The sequence below is a fragment of the Nicotiana sylvestris genome, chromosome 4 (genome assembly GCF_000393655.2).
Source record: "Nicotiana sylvestris chromosome 4, ASM39365v2, whole genome shotgun sequence".
NCBI lineage: Eukaryota > Viridiplantae > Streptophyta > Magnoliopsida > Solanales > Solanaceae > Nicotiana > Nicotiana sylvestris.
The window spans coordinates 37051783-37075691 of record NC_091060.1 but is presented as its reverse complement, the minus strand read 5'-3'; the positions used below and the strand labels follow the sequence as shown (position 1 = coordinate 37075691).

At 39.7% G+C, this 23909-nt stretch overlaps 1 protein-coding gene across 1 annotated transcript; it reads right to left on the bottom strand.

The window, feature by feature from the left end:
* Positions 1–3532: 3532 nt before the first annotated feature.
* Positions 3533–5201, bottom strand: LOC138889430 (uncharacterized). Its single transcript, XM_070172738.1, has 4 exons — positions 4967–5201; positions 4597–4874; positions 4225–4364; positions 3533–3962 (listed from the first exon to the last, which is right to left on the bottom strand). The coding sequence occupies exons 1-4, from the start codon at positions 5199–5201 to the stop codon at positions 3533–3535; spliced, it is 1083 nt and encodes a 360-aa protein (XP_070028839.1).
* Between the last annotated feature and the right edge of the window lie 18708 nt (positions 5202–23909).

Sequence of the window (23909 nt, the reverse complement as noted above, 5' to 3'; positions counted from 1 at the left end):
ATCACACTCCAATTCAAGTTTAATGAACTTTAAGATTTCAAACTTCTACTTACGATGTTTAAGCTCATCAAATCACGTCCGATTGACCTCAAATTTTGCGCACAAGTCATATTTGACATTACGGACCTACTCCAACTTCCGGAATCGAAATCTGACCGCGATATCAAAAAGTCCACTTCTGGTCAAACTTCTCGAAAATCTTCAAATTTCTATCTTTAGCCAAATGATCCCACAATGACCCACAGACCTCCGAATTCACTTCTGATCGCGCTCCCAACACCAGAATCACCATGCGAAGCTATTCCTAGACTCGGAATCCCAAACGGACATCGATAATACTGAAATGCACTTCAACCCAAACTTATGAAATTCTTCCAAAAATTCTAGCTTCCACAATAGGTGGCGAAACATTCCCGGTTCTTCCGAAACCCGATCCGGACATACACCCAAGTCCAAAATCATCATACGAACCTACTGGAACCTTCAAATCCCGATTCCAAGGTCGTTTACTTAAAAATCCAATCTTAGTCTATTCTTTCAACTTAAAGCTTTCGAAATGAGAATTCTCTTTCCAAATTGACTCTGAACTTCCTGAAATTCAATTTCGACCACGCGTACAAGTTATAATACCTGAAGGGAAGCTGCTTATGACCTCAAACTGCTGAACAACGTGCTAGAGCTCAAAACGACCGGTGGGGTCATTACAGCGTTGGACCAATTTACATTATGCTGAATTAAAGCATCGTGCTAATAGTATCATATGACATAAACTTTGTGCTATTAGCACCAAGGCCTCCATAATATTTGTTTTTTTGTGCAATTTTTTAATATAGGGAAATATGTTTGATATCACTAAGAATATACACGAGACATTCCTCCTTTCGGCTCGGCGAGTGACACTAGGAGTAACCCTTTTCAACCTTGGTGAAAATCCCTACTCTTGGAGGCTTGGAGAGACACTATTTCATCATTGGTGAGCGAACATGTACCACATCGTATTGTTGCAGGTTTTCGAGGAAGACAATTGGAGTAGGCCTTTCCAACTTCGGCAAGCAAGCACCTAACGTGTCTCTGTAAAAATATTTATTTCTCGATGCAAGAGCGATGAAATCACAAGATACTTCTTCCTAAAGAACTAGAGGCGAGGGATTGGAACATTTAAAAAATTCAGTGCCAAATTCCTTGAGGATTAGCCGCAATATATTTTTGAAACTGATACACATGTCCGGCATTTCAACTTCACAATACTGTACAATCTTGCCAAAAGATCGATATCTCGAGTTAGGAGTGCCCAAATCATGAGCGTCTGCGCCATTAGAAAGAAAACTCAGATAAGGAAATCTTTAAGATATTCTGGAAGGATTCCTTCCATATTGGCCCTAGAAATTTCTTAAACTTGATCCATCTGTCTGCCGAAAAGGCTCTTCAGCTTTGCACACTTTTGTAAAAAAAATCATATCTTGAGCTACGGGTGTCAGAATCACGAGCCACCTGTACTGTTGGAAAGAAAACTCCGAGACCCACAATATCTGTAAATACCACAACGAAAATCCTTTCTAAACATCTGCAATAATAATTTGAAGTTTCTACAGACATCTGTTGCACTCAATTACTAGATTTGCACACTCTAGATGATTTTTTTATATTGGGCTAGGAACATTGAAATCGCGAGCCATCTACGCCACTGGAAAGAAGACTCAGAGATAAGGAGACTCTCAAAATAATGTAGAAGTATTACTTCCAGATTGGCCCCAGAAATATCTTGAAATTTATCTAGACGTCTGACATACTAGATTTTTCAGCTTTGCGCACTCTCGTCGAAAAATTCATATCTCGAGCTAGGAATCTCCAAATTGCCACCCTTTTATGCCATTAGAGAGATAACTCAGAGACTTCATATAAATTGTATGGCATAACTTCGTTTGGTCTCTCAACAACAAATTTTCGAAGTGGGCCTAACCGAAAGGAGCTTTCAGGTTTGCGTACTTTCGACAAGAAAAACTGTATCTTGATCTAGGGGCGTCCGAATCACCAACAGTTTGATCCAATGAAATTTGAACATCAAGAACTATAATCATGTTTAATATAGAGGCTCCATTCATTCTTAGTTAGTCTAACAAATATTTTTGAAATTGATTTTACAGCCTTGCATGTAATAGATTTGGCTATCATCACAAATCTATCTCCTTATTTATTTCTTTTGCAAACTTGCAAAGGAGCTCAAAACGTCTCGGTGTCAGACTAACAAGGTACACAAGATGAGGATATTTTCATATTTGGAGCAATAAGCAACAAGTAAAATCTTCATGCAAAAGACAAACTTGTTGTAGAGAGATCATCATGTGAAAGTACTCATCTCCCAAAAGTTGTGTATACTCGAAATTTTGATATCCATGAAGCTTACCCAAGGTGCTCACATAATTATGGAACTTGTGAGAGCGAGGTACATGCTCATGTATGTGAAAGAAGAAGTAGACCATTGCGCCCACGACTTAACAACAAGACGTATAGTTAAAGGATTATGGAAGCAGCTAAATGCTATGAGCACGCCATCAAGGATGATCCATCATATGAAGAAGTCTCGAACAAGGTGGCAACCATGCTTATCTTTCTATCATTTACATGACTATAGATTCTTTGTATAGGATAATGTCTCATTCTGCTTTTATCATTGATATACATATTTCTTTCAATTGAAGCAATGAAATGTCTTTTATGCTTTGGTGCCAAATTATCTTCTTTTCATCATTTACATATACCTCTGTATTTGAAAGAGTTAATATGATGATCCTATGACGCCAAACTTTTTTTTAAACACTCATTTGACGGAACTTAGAATGAAACTCTAAGCTGCCTATGTACCTCGGTGAAGAGGATCAAGTCATAATATAGTTTAGAGAGATGAGCTTCTTTTTTGAATTTATTTTATTTTACTTTTATTTTTGGTCCTAACTTTTGCCTAGGCCATCTCTTTCGAAGTTTTCAACCTAGAAGACTTTTTTGTTGTTGGTCGTACACTGTTTAGATTCATGCAGGCCAGGAGTGTAGCAATGTGCAGTTTAGGCTCATGCATCAAGGAACATCATGACTTGCATTCTAGGCTCTTGCATCGAGGAGCATTGTGACGTGCAATTTAGGCTCATATGTCAAGGACGTTGTGACGTGCAATTTAGGCTCATGCATCAAGGAGCGTTGTGATGTATAGTTTAGGTTCATGCGTCAAGGAGCATCATAACTTACAGTTTAGGCTCATAGGTCGAGGAGTGTAGATGAATTTCATAGGAAGTATTGCTTCAGAAATTTGCCATTGATTGGACCAACTTACTTTATCAACAATTTTGTATGAGCCACTTGGATATGCTTCTTTCACAATATATGGCCCATCCTATTTTGAAGTAAACTTGTCGCCTATGAGTTTGTTGAGGATTATGGGTCTTTGAACAACTAGGACCAAGTCTCCTACTTGGATCGATCGTGGCCGCACTTTCTTGTTGAAGGCTCGAGCTAGTCGAGCTTGATAGCACTCCAATTTTTATTGTGTTTCCAATATTTTCTCATCCAATGCCTCTAACTCTTCTATGCAAAGTTGAGCATTCTTTTCGAGTGTGAGTCCTTCTTGGATCGCGATCCATAATGATGGAATTTGTTGCTCTAGTGGAAGGACTGGTTTTACACCATACACCAAAGAGTAAGGAGTTGCTTGTGTAGTAATTCTTAAGGTTGTCCGATATGCCCATAAAGCTTCACCAATTTTTTCATGCCAAACTCTCTTGTTCTTTGCATCAACTTTCTCTAAAAGGTTACCAACCGTATTGTTAAAATCTTCAGTAAGGCCATTGTCGGGTGCATTATACATTAAAGACTTATGTTGCTTGAAACCGAACTTCTCACATAGACTCCTTACGAGCTTGTTGTTAAATGGAGTTCCATTATCTATGATTATGTATCTTGGTATGCCATACCTACAAATTATATTTGACTTGATAAAATCGGTAACAGTTTCCTTTTCACTTCCTTGAGTAGAACAACTTCATCCCATCTAGAGAAGTAGTTTGTGGTAGCGAATATATACATCTATCCCTTTAATGACTTTGGAAGTGGTCCAACAATGTCAAGTCCCCATGCACCAAAATGCTATGAAGCTACAGTTGGATGAAGAGGCTTTAGAGGTTGGTGGATATAGTTCGCATAAAATTGACATGTTTGACACATGCAATCTTTCACCATTGTCGTCTAGGAGTAGCCCATCCTCTTGATGCAAAAATGGAGCTTGGGACCAGATTGGTGTGCTCCACATGAGACGGAATGTGCTTCCTCCATTGCTTAGCGGGCTTCTTATTTATCAATACATTGTAAGAATATTCCTTCAAAAGGACGGCGAAACAATGTCTCTTTATAGAAGATGAATCTTGGTGCCCTTCGCGTGATGTCTGTTTTTTTTCTCGAGGATCCTTTGGTAACTTTCCATGTTTAAGGTACTCTATCAATGGTTGCCTCCAATTTTCTTCTTCAATCACCCGAACAGACGTAATGATGGATTTCATTGATTTGAAGATCAAGAAGTCTAGGAATAATCTATCGATGACATATTTGTACCTTTGTTGACTCTTTCTCTCCAGGTGCCATTGTCATGGCCAAGTGAGACAAAGCATCAGCCATGCAATTTTCTTCTCTTGGGACGTGGCTTAAGAACACTTGGTCAAATCTTTCAAGTAAACAAGAAGCATATTGGTAGTATGGTAAAATATCTTCCTTCTTTACCTCATAACTCCCAAAAAGTTGGTTGATGATCAGCTTAGAGTTGTCATAGATCTTCAATTGTAGAATCTTCATGTCTAATGTCTTTTTGAGACTGATAATCAAAGCCTGGTACCCTGCGACATTATTGGAGCATGTTTCATCTAAAACAAATGAGAATGGCAAGACTTGTCTTTCTAGAGAGATCAACATAACAACTGCGCCACACCATTATGATATGTAGATCCATCAAAGAACATTGTCCATGGTGGCAGTTCTTCAATGATCAAAACGTCATGTGGAAACTCATCAGAAAGCTCCCACTTCTCCAGAAGAGAGTGATTAACTAGAAAATTGGCAAGTGCTTGTCCTTTCACAGCCTTTTGAGGTGTGTATGTGATCTCATATTGGTTAAAAAATATAGACCATCTTGCTAGGCATTCAGAAAGAACAGGTTGAGTCATCATGAACTTCACGAGATCTGCTCGAGAGATGAGTTTGATGTTCCATGCTTCAAAATAATGCCTTAGCTTATTTATCGCATAAAGTAACGCTAAACATATTTTCTCAATAGGCTTGTAGTTCAACCCAACTCCTATTAAGTTTGACTGACATAGTACAAGGTATGTTCCTTTCCTTCCTTATTCTCTTGAGCAAGTAGTGCCCCAAGTGAACGTTCTTGTGCCACAATGTAGAGTATCATTGGCGCCCTTAACATAAGCGGATTCATCAAGCACCTTTTTATACTTTCAAAAGTATTTTGACAAGACTGATCCCAATGAAAAAGAGATATACTTTCTTAATAGATGATTGAAAGGTTGACACCGTCCGACTAGATTAGAGATGAACCTCCGGATGAATGCTAAGTTTCCTTGGAAACTTCGATGCTCCCTCAAGTTCTTTGGCTCGGGCATTTTTTGAGTGACATCAATCTTTGCAGGATCAACTTCAATTCCACGATGATGCACAATGAAGCCAAGAAACTTTCCTAAGTTAACTCCAAATGAAAATTTGAGTGGATTCATTTTTCTTAACCTTTCAAAAACAATTCAAAGTGGTAACGCCTACTCTTTGTCTTCACCACCAAGTCATCGATGCAGCATTCAACCCTCTTATGGAGAATGCCATCAAAGATGTTTTACATTGTGCGTTGGTAGGTGGCACCAGTATTCTTTAGACTGAAGGGCATCACTTTGTAGCAATATATCCCTTTTGGAGTTCAGAAAGCTATACACTCTTCATCTTTTGGAGATATTCTGATTCAATTGTTTTCGGAGGACCCGTCCATGAATGACATAGCCTCATACCTTGTTGTAGCATCAACCATGGGTTCAATAATTGATAGACAAAAGTCATCTTTTGGACATGCCTTTTTAGGTCTCAAAAGTCAACACAAACACATATTTTATCACTCTTCTTCTTGATAGGTACAATATTCGAGATCTATGATGGATACTTCAGCTATCGAAATAATCCTGCCTAAATGTGCTTGTTGACTTTGGCATCAATTTGTGGTATTATCTCGGGTCGAAACATGCATTGTGGCTGCTTCACAGGGCGTGCTACACTTTTGATCCCCAAATGGTGAACAAAGACCTTAGAACTAAGGCCAGGCATCTCTTTATATGACCAAGTGAAGATATCTTTGTACTCAGTCAACAATTTTAAGTATTCCTCCTCCTTTTGAAGCATAAGAAGTGCACTAATGAAGGTTGGGCGTGGATCTTCCAGAGTGCCTAAATTGAGTTCCTTAAGCTCAACTATAGTTAATTTTCTGCCATATTCTAGTTGAGGGGGAGCCTCATGGACTCTATTGTCAACGTCAAAGCATGGGCTATCTTCTATTGTTATGTGATGGGATGTTTCCACAAAGTCTGACTTTTCCCTTTGACTTTGTTGGATGGTCAGCATGGCTTCTTCCTCTTTCTTTATTTCTCTATGAGGCTGGCAAGTGTAAACGATGGTATTCCTTTTCACCTTCTGCGAACCATCTATGGATATTGACAAAATAGGCTTCCTTTTCATACGTGATGGGAAAGCAATACGAATTTACTTCTCAGCAACAACTTCACAATGACCTTGCTCCTCATATTTTGACAATATCTTTCTAGATGGTGACTTCCTTGTAGTTCCCAGCCGATAAAAGATGGAGGTCTTTAAGGTAGAGGTCACTCACTTTGGATGTTTGGAAGACACACGTTCACTTTTGTGACTTAGCCTTTCAAACACCGAGACACGAGGTGTTGAGCATCCAACACGATCAAACACTGAAGCAAGTTATTTTATTCTCTTATATTTAACTTCCTTCTTCTTCTCTACCGAGGTGTATTGTGATGGAGCCATCTCTTTGCCTCTCTTAGATGAAATTCGAAGAGACTCAGCCAAACTTAATCATATCCAAAAATTAGGAGTGGCAACGTAGTGCCCTTGCTTCCTCAACCTTATTTGGGACTCAGTAAAACCATGTATCTTTTCACCAATGAATTTATCTTTGAGCTCTCCTAGCCTTGATAGATTAGAGAAGTCATAACCAGACTTTTCAAGTAGTGTGAAAACCTTTGGAGCAAAGTGCCCTTTTATTTTATCAATTTGGGTATTGCCTTTCACAAGTCACGGATGGCGTTTGTTCATCTTTGATAGCTTTGTGACTCATTTGCTTCTTTGGAGTACATTGCTCTAACAGAGGTTGCACTTTGTTTCGACGTTCACACGGAACATAGCGAAAATCTAGATGCTCATTATTAGTCATTGTCTGTATGTCACCTTCTGATGATGCTAGCTTATTGGATACTTCTTCTATTCTCTTCTTAGATAGCTTGACAGTAGTCCATTGAGCCTAATTTTCTTCTTTTGAATTGACATCAACTTCACCGGCTGATGATGGTTTCTCCGCACTCAATTCATAAGAATCTAGGTAGAATTTTGCATCTACAAAGTATGAATCTGTCTCAGTGAAAGGATTGATGTCTACATCAATTTTGGCTATCTCTCCATCCCTTCTGTACTTTAGATATTGGTGCAAAGTAGACGACACTACTCCATTTTCATGAATCCAAAGATGTCCAAGCATCAAGTTTTATGATGTTTTAACATCTATGATGTGAATCAGGGTGTTTGGCTTCATCTCACCAATGGATAATCATACACGGATCATACCTATGGCTCATTGTCCTCCTTGGTTAATACTTTGGATTGTTATAGCTCATTGATAAAGATCTCAAGCTTTTTTAGCACTATCTTTGGCATGATGTTGATAGCCGAACCAACATCAACAAGTATTCAATTGAGATGTTGTTCCCAAATGACCCCTACGACAAATAAAGGTTTGTTACGTGGCTAGACCCTAGCAAAAAGTCATCATCTGGGAAGGAAATTGTTGCACAACATGTCATAGGAAAGAATTCATGCAAGGTAATGGGCTTTCGGAACTTTTGTGATAAGGCACCCTTAATCTTCTTGCTAGTAGAAGATTTGATGTTTCTTAACGATTGTAGCCTATCCACATTGCTCATCATCTCTCTTGGCTTAGGAATTCGTAGCCTCAAAATTGCCTTATGTTTTCGTTTTTTGCTAGTGACTAGAGTCCAAAACTCGTCGTTATTGTCTTTGGTATAATTTCCCAGCTCTGATGAACCTTCAAGAGCATTCCTTGGAAGATCAACTTCAACAGGATCGAAACTTCCAAATTGTAAGAAGGAAATGCTTGACACGTTCTGCAACCTTGAACGCTTCTTTCCTTAGGCGCGACACTTGCATGGTTTTCTTCCGCCGTTTTATCCGTGTCTATGATAATTTTTCCTTCACTTACAAGAGACATGATTTTCTCCTTCAAGATGAAGCATTTCTCTGTAGGGTGGACAATGACATGATGAAACTTGCAGTATTTCGGATCGCCAACTTTACCAGTTTCCTCAGGCCTTTTTGATTCAGGGAGATCAATGGTTTTTTAGTCTAGTAATTCATCAAGGATTGTGGGTACTTCTCAATATGAAAATGGATAAACAATCACCTTTAATTCCTTCAAGGTTGGGTGATGTTTCTCCTCTTTGCGATATTGACTCAGGGTCTTCTCCTCTTTCACTTCTTGCTTAGTCGTGACTTTCAATGAAGTTGCTTTCACCGCTATAGATTCTTTAGTTTGGTTCTTTGATACAACACTTTTCTTGAACTCCTTCTGATCAACAAATAGAGATTCCTTTACGTGACTAGCGATGCTCAACTCCATGTCGTGTGCTTGCATTGCAAGTTCTTCTAAAGTCCGCAATTTGATCCCTTGTAGGATATACAAAAGGCACCAGTGCATTTGTTGAATGCTCATCTCCACATCAAATATTTTTAAAAGGCAATCTTTATAGTCCAAACTTAATTCTCTCTAATGATTGGTGCCTGCCAACTCTATCATGCTTGTAGTTCTTCGGTTACTGTAAAAATGATTGAGGAAATCCTTGTCGAGTTGCTCCCAGCTATCATTAACTCGGACTCAATGTCGATATACCAGTAAAATGTGTTCCCTTTTAACGAACAAACAAACTATTTTATCAAAAGGTCACCATGCATTCTAGCATTGCTACATGTCTTGATGAAGTGGGCAATATGTTACCTTGCGTTTTCTTTGCCATCAAAATTAATGTAGCTTTGGTGGTTGATAATTGGTTACATGGTTATACAATAAATCCGCTTAGTATAAATCTTAGTATAGTACAACAAACTTTGTGATGGTCCGCCATATTGAGCTCTGATGGTGTTTGTTATCATGTCTTGCAATTGTTGGACAGATAAGGCCGCAACTGTAGTAGATTGCTTCTTCTTTTGAATGTTGAACTTGGCAAGCGATTCCTCAATAGTCATTTTTCATGAGGTGAAGCTAAGTGAATAAAGAGAGACGTGGCTCGACTCTCAAGTGCATAGGCCTCCAATTTGTTCATGAGTTGAGCGATTTGAAGGTCTTTGTCTTCAAGAGATTTCTTCAAGACTTCTATAGTTCATTCCATCATAGCAAACTTTTTGTCCATGTTAGTTTCTTCAGTCATTAAGGCATTGACTTTCATTAAAACGGGAGAATCCACCAAATCCTCAAATCTGTTAAGGTTGGAAGTTGTTTGAGAAATCTTGTCAAATAGCGAGAATGAGGTGTTGCCCCCAGATATTGCGGTTACGGTCGTCATGTAAGATATTCTCTTCTTTTCCATCTTTGAGGAGGAAAAGTATTCGGATCTCTCCAAGCAACTAGCCTTGACTTTCTTCGAGTGGTTGGGCCATTGCCATATCCAAAGACGCGATAATGGTAGCGTATTTGTATGAAACACCATCACACTTTCGGAAGGCCATTGCAGCAGTAGATCTAAAATTTTAACTTGCAAGAGGAAGAGATGAAGGGCAGAATCGGTCCCACCGGACGTGCCAAAATTTATTCGCAACAAATTTTCATAGTACGGAAAATAAACTGCAACAAAAATATGAAGAAAAAGAGAATTTATTGATAAATGTTCATGAGTACAATTCTATGTATCCCTTGATTCTTCTCTGTGAAATTTTCTATAATTCGAGGGTTTGAGAAATGTCTTTCTTGAATATAGGATGATTTAAACCTCTTTATGATGTATTTAATTGCCAAGAGCGTGGAGCATCACTTTGTTATTTCAGGTTGATCTATGGCAAGAACTCCATTGACCACTCCTTTGTTGAAGAAGTATGCACTTGAATATTGATCTTTCTGTTTACGGATGCCTTCACCAATTGTGGAATGCTCTTCTCCAACTATGAATGTCCCAGAGAGTTATGTAACCCCTCTATTTGTACTTGTAGAGGATGGACAGTCCAGCTACAAATGAACTCTCTTTCTTGATTTTGATCGGCTCATGTGAGTCATCAAACTTATCACAAAAGCTATGTGACAAGCTCGCTTGTGATTGGCAATGACATATCATTTTAGACACTTGACGACTCTTGATTGGTCATTGTTTTGGATTGCGATTGCCACATCATTTAACACGTAGCTTTATCTTGTTGGCTTTGAGGTTGACTGGATGTGCCATGTCACTTGACACATGACATGAGTCTGGGCTTTGAGGTTAAATAAACCTTGGGCTTGAATATAAAAATGTACATATTTAATTTATAGAGTCCAAATTAATTATTCGACCCAAAATAATTTAGAATTTAATCCAAATTTGTATGAACAAAACTCAATAATTTTTTATATGTCCACAACATCCTGACCTCCAAATTCTATATAGGTTCGCCTATGGATGGGAGATGTATTACATTCGCCTCCACGTCATTGCCATTTCACTACCACATCAAAAATATGTCATATCTCCAAAATACTTTTTCCATGTCACGTAAATCCTTCTTCTTCACTCCCTACCCCAAATCCTCATCTAAATCCTTCTTCTTCACTCCTTACTCCAAACCCGCCACCACCACCATATGTTTGACCTTCCAAAACCAAAATCACGACAAATGATTAATTAAGAAAAGGTCACTATTCTTCCATTGAACATTGTAACAACTAGAAGAAAAAGTTGAAATGCAAGACAATATGTGTAGCTATTAAATTTATGCGAGTTATTCAAATGGATGGGATTGGTTTGTTATTCTTGTATTAGAGCCTCGAATTTTCACTATGATTATCCAAGATGTTATTGTTTGACCCAAAATTTAGATCTAGGTTTAAACAATTAGATTTTATAATAGAATATAGTTAATCTTAGCTAATATTAATATACAAAAGATCGTTTAACTGATTTCGTGGCAAAATGCCACAAGTTCCATTCTCTTAGCAATAAACGTGTAACAGTAGACGGTATTCAAAGGCCCAAGAATAAAAAGAATAGCATTAAATAGTAATAAATGATATATAATGACTTTATGTAAATAAATGTAAGTGAGGTAACCGAAAAAGAGGTGAAATTATGTGATATTCTTCCTGACAATGATAAATGAATGATGTGCCTTTGAATATTCAGATTCTCCATGGATCGTGGGAGAGAAGTTAGATACAGATTTGGAGAAAATATATATTTTGTATGTATGTAATAAAGCACGAATGTTCAGAGAATATCAATATGTTGTTCTTTACAATGAGTGTCCAACCCCCTCCCCCACATAACTACATATCTTTCTATTTATAAAGTCATACGGGCCACAAAAACCCTAATGGTACGGATGAGAGGAATATCCCCCAGAATATTTCTTTGTAATATCTATTGATACCTAATTTTTTCTTATATATTTTTTAATACATATATATACTTTCAAAATAGCATATATGCAGTTATAAGCATGCATGATCATTTCTATAGTTTTTTGTGCAATTTTTATAGTTTTTAAAAGCTCCAAATTGATTTATTTCTTCCCTTTTTATTTATAAAATTTTCAGTAATTATCCTTCAAATTATTTTTGTGGTGATTTTGCCATCTAAATTCTTTATTTATGCCAAATATTGTTTAAATATTTTTAGTGCATTTTTATAACTGCATTTATATTTTTTTAGCTAAATTGCATATCTTTGCAATAATGTCCCTACTAATGCATAATTACGTTATTGATACATGAAATGATCTTTTATATTTTTAAAATGTTACACAATTATTTTAAATCATTTTAGTATACAATTTTTTTATAAGTCATTTATTATTTTTATAAATTATATAAGATTAAAAGTGACTATTTAAAACCTAGCCTATTTTTATTTTAATTTCAGCCTTAATTCTAACCCAATACCCATCCCAACTCTTAAACCTAAACCTACCCAGGCCCAAATACCCATCTGCCCAACCCAATACCTGGCCAAATCCTGACCGTTGATCATTTTGATCAATGGTCCAAGTTCCCCCTTTCCATAATTAACCTAACGACCCCCCCTCTAACCTAATTCATTTTACACCTTACACCGTCGTCACCTAATCCTCTTTGCTCTCAAACGCTCTCAACCCAAACCCTAATCCTATCTCACTGACCCTCATCTATGGCTATCTCTGGTTGTTTATAACCACCTCTTAGGCCTCCGATGGCCTCTCTCATGTTATTCTTGCCATCTCCAGGGCCCTCGAGGGACCAAGGCTAGTAACTTGCATCTATGGTCATCTCTCTCCTATTTCAGGCCACTCTAGTGAGATTCCGAGTAAGATCGTCCTATATTAGCTATGATCTATGGGTTTCTCAGTATGCTTCTTCATCTCTGTATGGTTCTCTTCAAAACCCTAATTTCTTTTCTAAACCTCCTAGATCTGTATAGATCTAAGATGATTTGAGTTTATTTCCTGTGAGTTTTACAACAGCCTTAAAATTCTTTACAAGAATCGTGTGATTTTCAAGTGATTTTCATCTTTTCCTAAAACTAGGGTTTCCGGAATTTCTTTTTAAAATTTGTTTGATGATTTTTTGTGTTTAAATGTCTACTTCACATATATTTTGACTAAGTTTTATGAGTCTGCTACAACCCTAACTTGCTTGTACCAAAAGCCCTAATTTTTGGGGTTCTTCGTTTGATTTCTGAATATTAGTACATCTGATTGTGTTCTTGCTTTGGGTTCTTGTGATTTCCCGTGATTTTCTTGACCTAACATGCTTCTACTGAATATCTTCGTTTGACCTTTCATTGATTTTATGTGTTTGTATTCGTTCTGACCCTTCATGCTAAGACTTGTATATTTCTCCTTGAATCAATGTCGCTTAACAATGTGTTTTGTTAAAGCTATGTGAAATCTTGACTATTCATGTTCTACCTTATTTTATATGCTAAACATGCCAACTCTTTCATGACTTTTTGAACCCTTGATTACTATGAATCCCTTATTTCCTGGTTTAATTTGAACACTTTCCATTTAACTCTTGATTCTTACCTCTCTATTCGATTTGACTGAATTGCTTGCCATAATTATTTTTCCCTGCCTTGTTTGTATTCCGTTGATTATTACTGATTTGTTTGCTTAATTAAACTACTATTCATTTAGCCCTAATTACCTACTCTATACCAAGCCTTATTTAATTCTTTTCCTTAAATACTTTGCATGATTTTACCGTTGATCTAATTGTCCCTTCATTAAGGGAAGACCTTGCTGATTTACATGTGACTTCCTTGATTTACTACTTAATTGATCTCTTACCTTATGTGTCAAGCTTTTGATTACTATATAAACCTCCTCTTTTTTTAAGTTCTGGAAAAAGCGAACATTAGTTCAAAAAATCACTACTTCTTACACTCTAAAGTTCTGTTTCTCTGCTGTTACTTGTGGTACTTATTGATCTAGCTGGCTGAAAGCCAAGGCTAGATATTGGAACTTCATTTGATTTATATTCTGCACCCTTTTCTTCAACTGGTATGTCTCAGTTAAGTTTTGGAATCCAAACTCTATGTCTTTTTCATTCCTGCATTAGTTCATCAGTTATGAGGTCAACTTGAACTCCTACCTACTTCTTTGCTCAACATGTCTAAAATCTGCATGTTCAATGTATTCTTTATATTCTGCATTCTTTCTTGCTTACTTCTTTGCCTAGCATGTCTAAAATTTTGTCCTGTCCAATGTATGCACTCTTTCCTGCTTATTTCTTTGCCTAGCATGACTTACTGAGTCTCTGAGATCCTAAGTGTTGTATAAAGTTTTTGACTATATGTTTCCTCTATCCCTATCCATGTACCCTAAGGTGATTCTTATATGTCACAATCCCTTTATCAGTTATTGTTGAGAAAGGTCTAGGTGTGAGCACTACCCGGGATCCTTGAGGTCCTTAGGGAACTCTGACACAACTAGACATAATATTATCTATGGAAATTTGGCATTTGAGGCTGTTGGAGGCTTGAAAAGTCATTTGCGCCTGCTTCTGGCTCCCTATAGTTAAATTCTTCTTTTTGTTTATTTGTGTATGTAATGTATTCAGCTGGTCTGTAATAATTATTTGTAAACAACATTGGGGTGATTAGTGAAAATGGGTGGATAGTTGGGTAAATTGGGTAGATATCATGCCTATAGGGTTGTGTTAATTCAAATGTGTTGTCACAACCTCGGTTCGTCCTCCGTGAACCATCGTGACGGCACCTAGTCTCTACAACTAGGTAAGCCTAAAATGCGGAAGATAAACCAAATTTGCAGAAGAAAACAATTTAAACCAGAAATAGTGTAATAAAATAGCATTTAAAAGTGTCGCTCGGCATACACAATATTAACTCTTAAAACCAATACATTTTCCCAAAACTCGGAAACCCATGAATCACAAGCTAAGAGATACATAAGAAGCTCTAACTCCAGAAATGTCTAACCAAAAGGGGAATGCTGAAGGGCTATACTATTACAAAAAGATAGAAAGGGACTCCTCCGTCTGCGGACGCGACAGATATACCTCGAAGTCTCTACAGAAGTGCCTCGCCTCAAGTATGATAAGACAGAGTGAAAGTACCTGGATCTGCACATGAAAAACATGCGCAGAAGGGGCATGAATACACCATAGCGGTACTCAGTAAGTGTCAAGCCTAACCTCGATCGGGTAGTGATGAGGAAGGTCAAGGCCCTACTGAGATAAAATAAAGAATATAAGACATGACAGTATAAGATAAGCAGTATAGTTGAAAACTAATGATAAGAATTTAATACAGGAAAACAAGGAATTTAATAACTGAAACAGAGGCAAAACAATCACAAGGAAAAAATCGGTGATCTCTTAATATCCCGAGGATCTCTTAGTACCCTCAATATATGCCAGGGATCTCTTGGTATCCCGAGGATCTCTCGGCATCCTCAATATATGCTAGGGATCTCTTGGTATCCCGAGGATCTCTCGGTATCCTCAATATATGCTAGGGATCTCTTGGTATTCCGAGGATCTCTTGGTATCCTCAATGTATGATAGGGATCTCTTGGTATCCTCTATGTATGATAGGGATCTCTTGGTATCCTCAATGTATGATAGGGATCTCTTGGTATCCCGAGGATCTCTTGGTATCCTCAATGTACGTGCTGGGGATCTCTCGGTATCCCGCACTTCAGCTCAAATCGTAAATGCGTACATGGGATCTCCCAGGATGCTGTCCCGTAGTCCCAAAGTAAAGCACACAACAATGGCACAAGGAATACTCAAATAAACTACACTTCATAACAAGGTAACACAGATAATTCTAACCTAGCATGCTTCACATAATACAAATAAGGCAGTTAAAGAAAATAAAGCAATTAAGTCAATTAGACATGTTTCTCGAACTAACAACAGGTTTAAAAGTGCAAGTAGAATAAATAGAAAGGGAAAACACAATTAAAGTTACTTAATGAAAATCGAATTTTCAACAATTATCACAAGTACGCACTCGTCACCTCACGTACAAGGCATTTCAATTATCACAATACCAATCCTAAGGGAAAAGTCCCCCACACAAGGTTAGACAAGCCACTTACCTCGAACCGGCTCAAAATCAACCCGAGACCACGTTCTTGCCACGAGTACTCAACTCCAAATGACCCAAATCTATTCAATTCAATTTCATAATGTAAATAACACTTCAAGTAACTGATTCTACATTTAAATTCTAAGCTAATACGCGAAATTAGGTAAAATGACCAAAACGCCCCTTGGGCCCACGTCTCAGAATCTGGTAAAATTTATATTTTCAGAGTCCTCACACTCTCACGAGTCTAACCTTATCAAAATTATCCCAATCCAATGTCAAATCCTTAATCAAAATTCAATTTCTTGGTCTAAGAACCTTTCCCCCAATTTCCACCAAAATTTCGAAATTGAAGGATGGATTTAAGTGTAGATTCATGGAAATTAGTCTAATCCGAGTAGGAATTACTTACCCAAATCGCCCAGGTGAATATCTCTTCAAAAATCACAATCTCCCGAGCTCCCAAGTCCAAAATATATATTATGGTTCAAACCCTCAATTTTGGGTTTTAAAAATCTTCCCAGGTGTTTTCTTCATCGCGATCGTGAAACATGACATGCGATCGCGAAGAGGAAAAATTGATGGCTCCTAAACTGGGCTATGCGAACACGAGATGAAGCACATGAATGCGGAAGAGGAAAAGGGCAGGCTTAAGCGTTCGCAGACAAGGCAATGCGAACGCGAAGGGGAAAAAGGTCACTGTACCCCCGGCTCCTAGTTCTACTACGCGAACACGAAAGGAGGGGTGCGAACGCAAATGAGGAGGGGGTGGACTTACGCAATTGCGAAGAACAATTTAAACATCCTCCAAAATTACACTACGCGAACGCGATTAAGGAAACAAGATACCGGATTTTCTGCAATTCTTACAAGTTCCAAAATGACCCGTTGGGCATCCGAAACACATCCGAGGCCCCCGGGACCTCAACTAAACCTGCCAAGTAGTCCTAAAACATCATTCAAACTTGTTCCAACCTTCGGAACGCTCAAAACCACATCAAAACACCTATCTTTCATCGGATTCAAGCTTAAGAATTCCAAAAACTCTAAATATACGCTTTCGATAAAAAAGTCCACCAACCCTCGTCCAAATGACCTGAAATTTTGCACACACATCATATTAAACACTACAGAGCTAGTCCAACTTCCGGAATTCCATTCGACCCTCGGATCAAAATCTCACTATCGAACCAGAAACTTCAAAAATTCAACTTTCGGCATTTCAAGCCTAAATTAGCTACGAACCTCCAAAACACAATCTGAACACGTTCCTAACCCCGAAATCACCCAACAGAGCTAACAGAACCATTGGATTTCCATTCCGAGGCTGTCTTTACACTGTTCCGACTATGGTTAATGTTCCAACACTTAAGCTCTCATTTAGGGACTAAGTGTCCCAAAACTCTCCGAAACTCAAAACCGAACATCCCGACAAATCAAAATAGCAGAAATAAACTTGGGGAAAGTAGTTAATAAGGGATTGGGGCATTAATTCTTAAGACAACTGGCCGGGTCGTCACATCCTCCTACACTTAAACATTCGTTCGTCCTCGAATGAGCATAAAGACATACCTGAAGTAGTAAAAAGATGAGGGTAACAGCTGCACATATCCTGCTCGGTCTCCCAGGTCACCTTCTCGACCGGCGGTCCAGCCACTGAACTTTCACGAATGCAATGTTCTTTGACCTCAGCTTTCTAACCTGCCTATCCAATATTGCCACTGGCTCCTCAACATAAGATGGATCCTTGTCCAACTGGACTGAACTGAAACCCAACACGTGTGATAGATCACCGTGATACCTCCGGAGCATCGAAACATGGAATATCGGATGAACTCCGGCCAAATTGGGAGGTAAGGCAAGCTCATAAGCAACCTCCCCAACATGCCTCAATATCTCAAAAGGGACAATAAATCTCGGACTTAACTTTCCTTTCCTCCCGAATCTCATAACGTCCTTCGTAGGTGAAACCCGAAGCAGAACCTGCTCTCCAACCATATAGGGAACATCATGAACCTTCTGGTCCGCATAACTCTTCTATCTGGATTGGGCTGTACGGAGTCTACCCTGAATCACCTTAACCTTCTCCAAAGCATCCTGAACCAGGTCTGTGCCCAACAATCTAGCCTCACCTGGCTGAAACCAACCCATCGGGGATCTACACCGTCTCCCATATAAAGCCTCATATAGTGCCATCTGAATACTGGACTGATAGCTGTTATTGTAAGCAAACTCCGCCAATGACAAGAACTAATCCCAAGACCATCCAAACACAATCACATATGCACAAAGCATATCCTCAAGAATCTGAATAGTGCACTCGGACTGTCCGTCCGTTTGAGGGTAATATATTGTACTCAACTCCACCCGAGTACCCAACTCATGCTGAACGGTCCTCTAGAACTGTGATGTGAACTGAGTACCTCTATCTGAAATGATGGACACTGGAATACCATACGGACAAACAATCTCCCGGATATAAATCTCCGCCAACCGCTCCAAGGAATAAGTAGTACACACATGAATGAAATGAGCAGACTTGGTCAGCCGATCCACAATCACCCAAATAGCATCGATCTTTCTCAAAGTCCGTAGGAGCCCAACTTCAAAGTCTATGGTGATCCGCTCCCACTTCCATTCCAGAATCTCTATCTGCTGAAGCAACCCACCCGGTCTCTAGTGCTCATACTTTACCTGCTGATAGTTGAGGCACCGAGCTACAAATCCAACTATATCCTTCTTCATTCGCCTCCACCAGTAGTGCTGCCTCAAATCCTGATACATCTTCGCGGTACCCGGTTGAATGGAATACCGCAAGCTAAAGGCCTCCTCTAGAATCAACTCTCGAAGCCTATCAGCATTCGGTACACAAATCTGACCCTGCATCCTCAATAACCCATCATCACCAATAGTCACATCTCTGGCATCACTGTGTTGAACCTTGTCCTTGAGGACAAACAAATGAGGGTCATCATACTACCGCCCCCTGATATGATTGAATAAGGAAGACCAAGAAATCATGCAAGCTAGAACATGACTGGGCTCCGAAAGATCCAATCTCACAAATTGGCTGGTTAAGGCCTGAAAATCCATCATCATAGGCCTCTCCGATGTTGGTAAATAAGCCAAACTCCCCAAACTCTCCTCCCAGTGACTCAAAGCATCGGCCACCACATTGGCCTTGCCCGGGTGATACAAAATAGTGATGTCATAGTCCTTCAGCAACTATAACCACCTCCCCTAGCACAAATTTAGATCATTTTGCTTGAACAAGTGCTGCAGGCTTTGATGGTCAGTATAAATCTCACAGAGAACCTCGTATAAACAATGGCGCCAAATCTTCAGGGCGTGAAAAATGGCAGCTAACTCAAGGTAGTGAACATGGTAGTTCTTCTCATGTATCTTCAACTGTCTGGATACGTAGGCAATCACCCTACCGTGCTACATCAATGCCGATCCGAGGCCAACCCTCGAGGCATCACAATAGACTGTATAAGACCCCAAAACCTGTAGGCAATATCAAAATTGGGGCTATGGTCAAAGCTATCTTGAGCTTCTGAAAGCTCGCCTCACACTCCTCCGTCCACTGGAATGGAGCACCCTTCTGGGTCAACCTGGTCATAGGGGCTACAATCGATGAAAACCCCTCCACAAAACGACGATAGAAACCCGCCAAACCAAGGAAACTGTGGATCTCTCTAGCTGAGGATGGTCTGGGCCAACTCTGCACGACCTATAGCTTCTTTGGATCCACCTAAATACCCTCACGCGATACCACGTGGCCTAAGAATGCCACTGAATCCAACTAAAACTTACATTTCGAGAATGTAGCATATAACTTCTTCTCTCTCAGAGTCTGAAGCACAGTCCTCAGGTGCTGCTAATGATCTTCCCGACTCCGGGAATAAACCTGAATATCATCAATAAAGACAATGACAAATGAGTCAAGATACGACTGAAACACATTGTGCATCAAATGCATAAAGGCTACTGGGGTATTGGTCAGCCCAAATGACATAACAAGGAGCTCGTAATGACCATACCGAGTCCTAAAAGCAGTCTTCGGGATATCTGGCTCCCGAATCTTCAACTGATGGTAACCTGAGCGCAAATCAATCTTAGAAAACACCCATGCGCCCTGAAGCTGGTCAAACAGATCATCAATACGAGGCAAAGGATAACGGTTCTTAACTGTCACTTTGTTCAACTAGCGATAATCACTCCACATACGCATAGAACCATCACTTTTCTTCACAAACAAGACAGGAGCACCCCAAAGTGATACACTGGGCCGAATAAAACCCTTATCAAGCAATTCATGTAACTGATCCTTCAACTCTAGAGGAGCCATACGATACGAAGGAATAGAAATGGGCTGAGTGCCCGGCAACATATCAATATCAACATCAATATCTCTATCAGGCGGCATGCCCGGAAGGTCAGCTGGAAACACATCGGGAAAATCCCATACTACTGGAACTGAATCAACTGAAATACTGACATCTCTCATATAAGCTAAATATGCATCACACCCCTTCTCAACCATACACTAAGCTTTAAGAAAAGAAATAACTTTACCGGGAGTGTGATCTAAAGTACCCCTCCACTGAACACGCGGTACACCTGGCATACACATCGTCACGGTTTTGGCGTGACAATCAAGAATAGTATAATGGGGCGACAACCAGTCCATGCCCAAGATAATGTCAAAATCTACCATGTTGAGCAACAATAGATCGGCTATGGTCTCAAAACCACTAAGAGCACCCAAAAATGACCGATAAATGCTGTCCACAACAAGAGAATCTCCCATATGAGTAGAAATCCTGAGGTACACACAAATGCTGAGCAAAATAAGAAGACACATATGGATAGGCAAAGCCTCGATCGAATAAAACCGATACATCTCTATGACAAACTAGGACAATACCTGTGATGACAGAATCGGAGGCGACAGCCTTAGTACGGGCAAAAAGGGCGGAATATCTGGCCTGGCCTTCCCCTCTAGCTGGCGGGTAGCAGCTGGTGCGGTGATCATAGCCTGAGAACTCTACGGAGCGCGCTGTGGCTGAGAAGTCTATGGAGGTGCACTCCTCCCAAGTCTAGGGCAATCCTTCACCATATGGCATATGTCACCACACTCAAAACAAGCTTTGGGAGGACGTGACAGTGGAAACTGTGCGGTACGGGTACTCCAAGACCCTTGAACACCTGAAACGCTGTGTGAAATCTGAGATGCAAACTGAGCTGGCTGACCTACAAAACCTCTACCATGCCATACATTTCCTCCAAAATAAAGACTAGTGGGTCTCTCCAGTCTACAAGGTCTACTCACTTCCCTATAATCTCTCTCCTGACCTTGTCTGTCCTCTCTCTCCTAGACCCACCTGTCCTTTACTCAGCGAGAGGTCCTCACCACCCGCTGAACTAGGACCACAGGTTGTGTCGCCATGACACATGGAACTTGTACAATGAGAACTCGCGGCTCTGGAGTAGGGGTGGTTGAAGTATGGGTCCCTTCCCCGATCTGTGAAGTATTTGGTACAACCTGAATCAACCTCACCTAAACTAATGTACCAAATATGCTTAGGAACTGTGCTAATGTCTCCTAAAGTTCTAGAGTAGTAGTAGCAGTAGGCGTATCCGGTGCCTGGGCTCTGGCTAGAACTGTTGGTGGCTCCTCGGTGGCAGCTCGCGCGGGTGCTCTGGCTGCACCACATGCGCATCCTCGGCCTCTACCCCGACCCCGACTTCTGGCGACTATCGTAGGGGCACGGGTGCCTGATCATCTTTGGTAGCGCGTGTCCTCACCATCGGTGAGAGAATAGAAGATAGAAGTTTAGAATTGTGATATCAAAAGTCTCGCACGACAAGGAAAATGGAGTGGAAATTTTCCTAATGGTTACGTAGCCTCCCGTAGATAAGTATAGACGTCTCCGTACCGATCAGTGAGACTCTAATAAACCAGCTTGTGATCCATGACTCCTATGAACCTAGAGATCTGATATAAACTTGTCACAACCCCGGTTCGTCCTCCGTGAACTATCGTGACGACACCTAGTCTCTATGACTAGGTAAGCCTAAAATGCGGAAGATAAACCAAATTTGTGGAAGAAAACAATTTTAAACAGAAATAGTGTATAAAATAGCGTTTAAAATTGTCGTTCGGCATACATAATATTAACTCTTAAAACCAATACATTTTTCCAAAACTCGGAAACCCATGAATCACAAGCTAAGAGATACATAAGTAGCTCTAACTCCAGAAATGTCTAACCAAAAGGGGAATACTGAAGGGCTATACTATTACAAAAAGATAAAAAGGGATTCCTCGGCCTGCAGACGCGGCAGATATACTCGAAGTCTCTACAGAAGCGCCTCGCCTCAAGAATGATAAGACAGAGTGAAAGTACCTGGATCTGCACATGAAAAACATGCACAGAAGGGGCATTAGTACCACAACGGTACTCAGTAAGTGCCAAGCCTAACCTCGGCCGAGTAGTGATGAGGAAGGTCAGGGACCTAATGAGATAAAATAAAGAAAATAAGATATGACAGTATAAGATAAGCAGTACAGTTGGAAACTAACGATAAGAATTTAATACAAGAAAACAAGGAATTTAATAACTGAAACAGAGGCAAAATGATCATAAGGAAATAACCGGGGATCTCTCAGTATCCCGAGGATCTCTTAGTACCGTCAATATATGCCAGGGATCTCTTGGTATCCCGGGGATCTCTCGGTATCCTCAATATATGCCAGGGATCTCTTGGTATCCTGAGGATCTCTCGGTATCCGCAATATATGCTAGGGATCTCTTGGTATCCCGAGGATCTCTGGGTATCCTTCATATATGCTAGGGATCTCATGGTATCTCGAGGATCTCTCGGTATCCTCAATATATGCTAGGGATCTCTTGGTATCCCGAGGATATCTTGGTATCCTCAATATATGCTAGGGATCTCTTGGTATCCCGAGGATATCTTGGTATCCTCAATGTATGATAGGGATCTCTTGGTATCCTCAATGTATGATAGGGATCTCTTGGTATCCCGAGGATCTCATGGCATCCTCAATGTATGATAGGGATATCTTGGTATCCCGAGGATCTTTTGGTAGCCTCAATGTACCTGCTAGGGATCTCTCTGTATCCCACACTTCAGCTTAAATCGTAAATGCGTACAGGGGATCTCCCAAGATGCCGTCCTGTAGTCCCAAAGTAAAACACACAACAATGACACAAGGAATACTCTAATAAACTCAACTTCATAACAAGGTAACACAGACAATTCTAACCTAGCATGCTTCACATAATACAAATAAGGCAGTTAAAGCAGATAAAGCAATTAGCTCAATTAGACATGTTTCTCTAACTAACAGCAGGTTAAAAAGTGCAAGTAGAATAAATAGAAAGGGAAAACACAATTAAAGTTACTTAATGAAAACTAGATTTTCAACAATTAGCACAAGTACGCACTCGTCACCTCACGTACAAGGCATTTCAATTGCCACAATACCAATCCTAAGGGGAAAGTCCCCCACACAAGGTAAGACAAGCCACTTACCTCGAACTGGCTCAAAATCAACCCGAGACCACGTTCTTGCCACGAGTACTTGACTCCAAATGGCCCAAATCTATTCAATTCAATTTCATAATGTAAATAACACTTCAAGCAACTGATTCTACAATTAAATTTCTAAGCTAATATGCAAAATTAGGTAAAATGACCAAAATGCCCCTTGGGCCCACGGCTCAGAATCGGGTAAAATTTATATTTTCAGAATCTTCATAC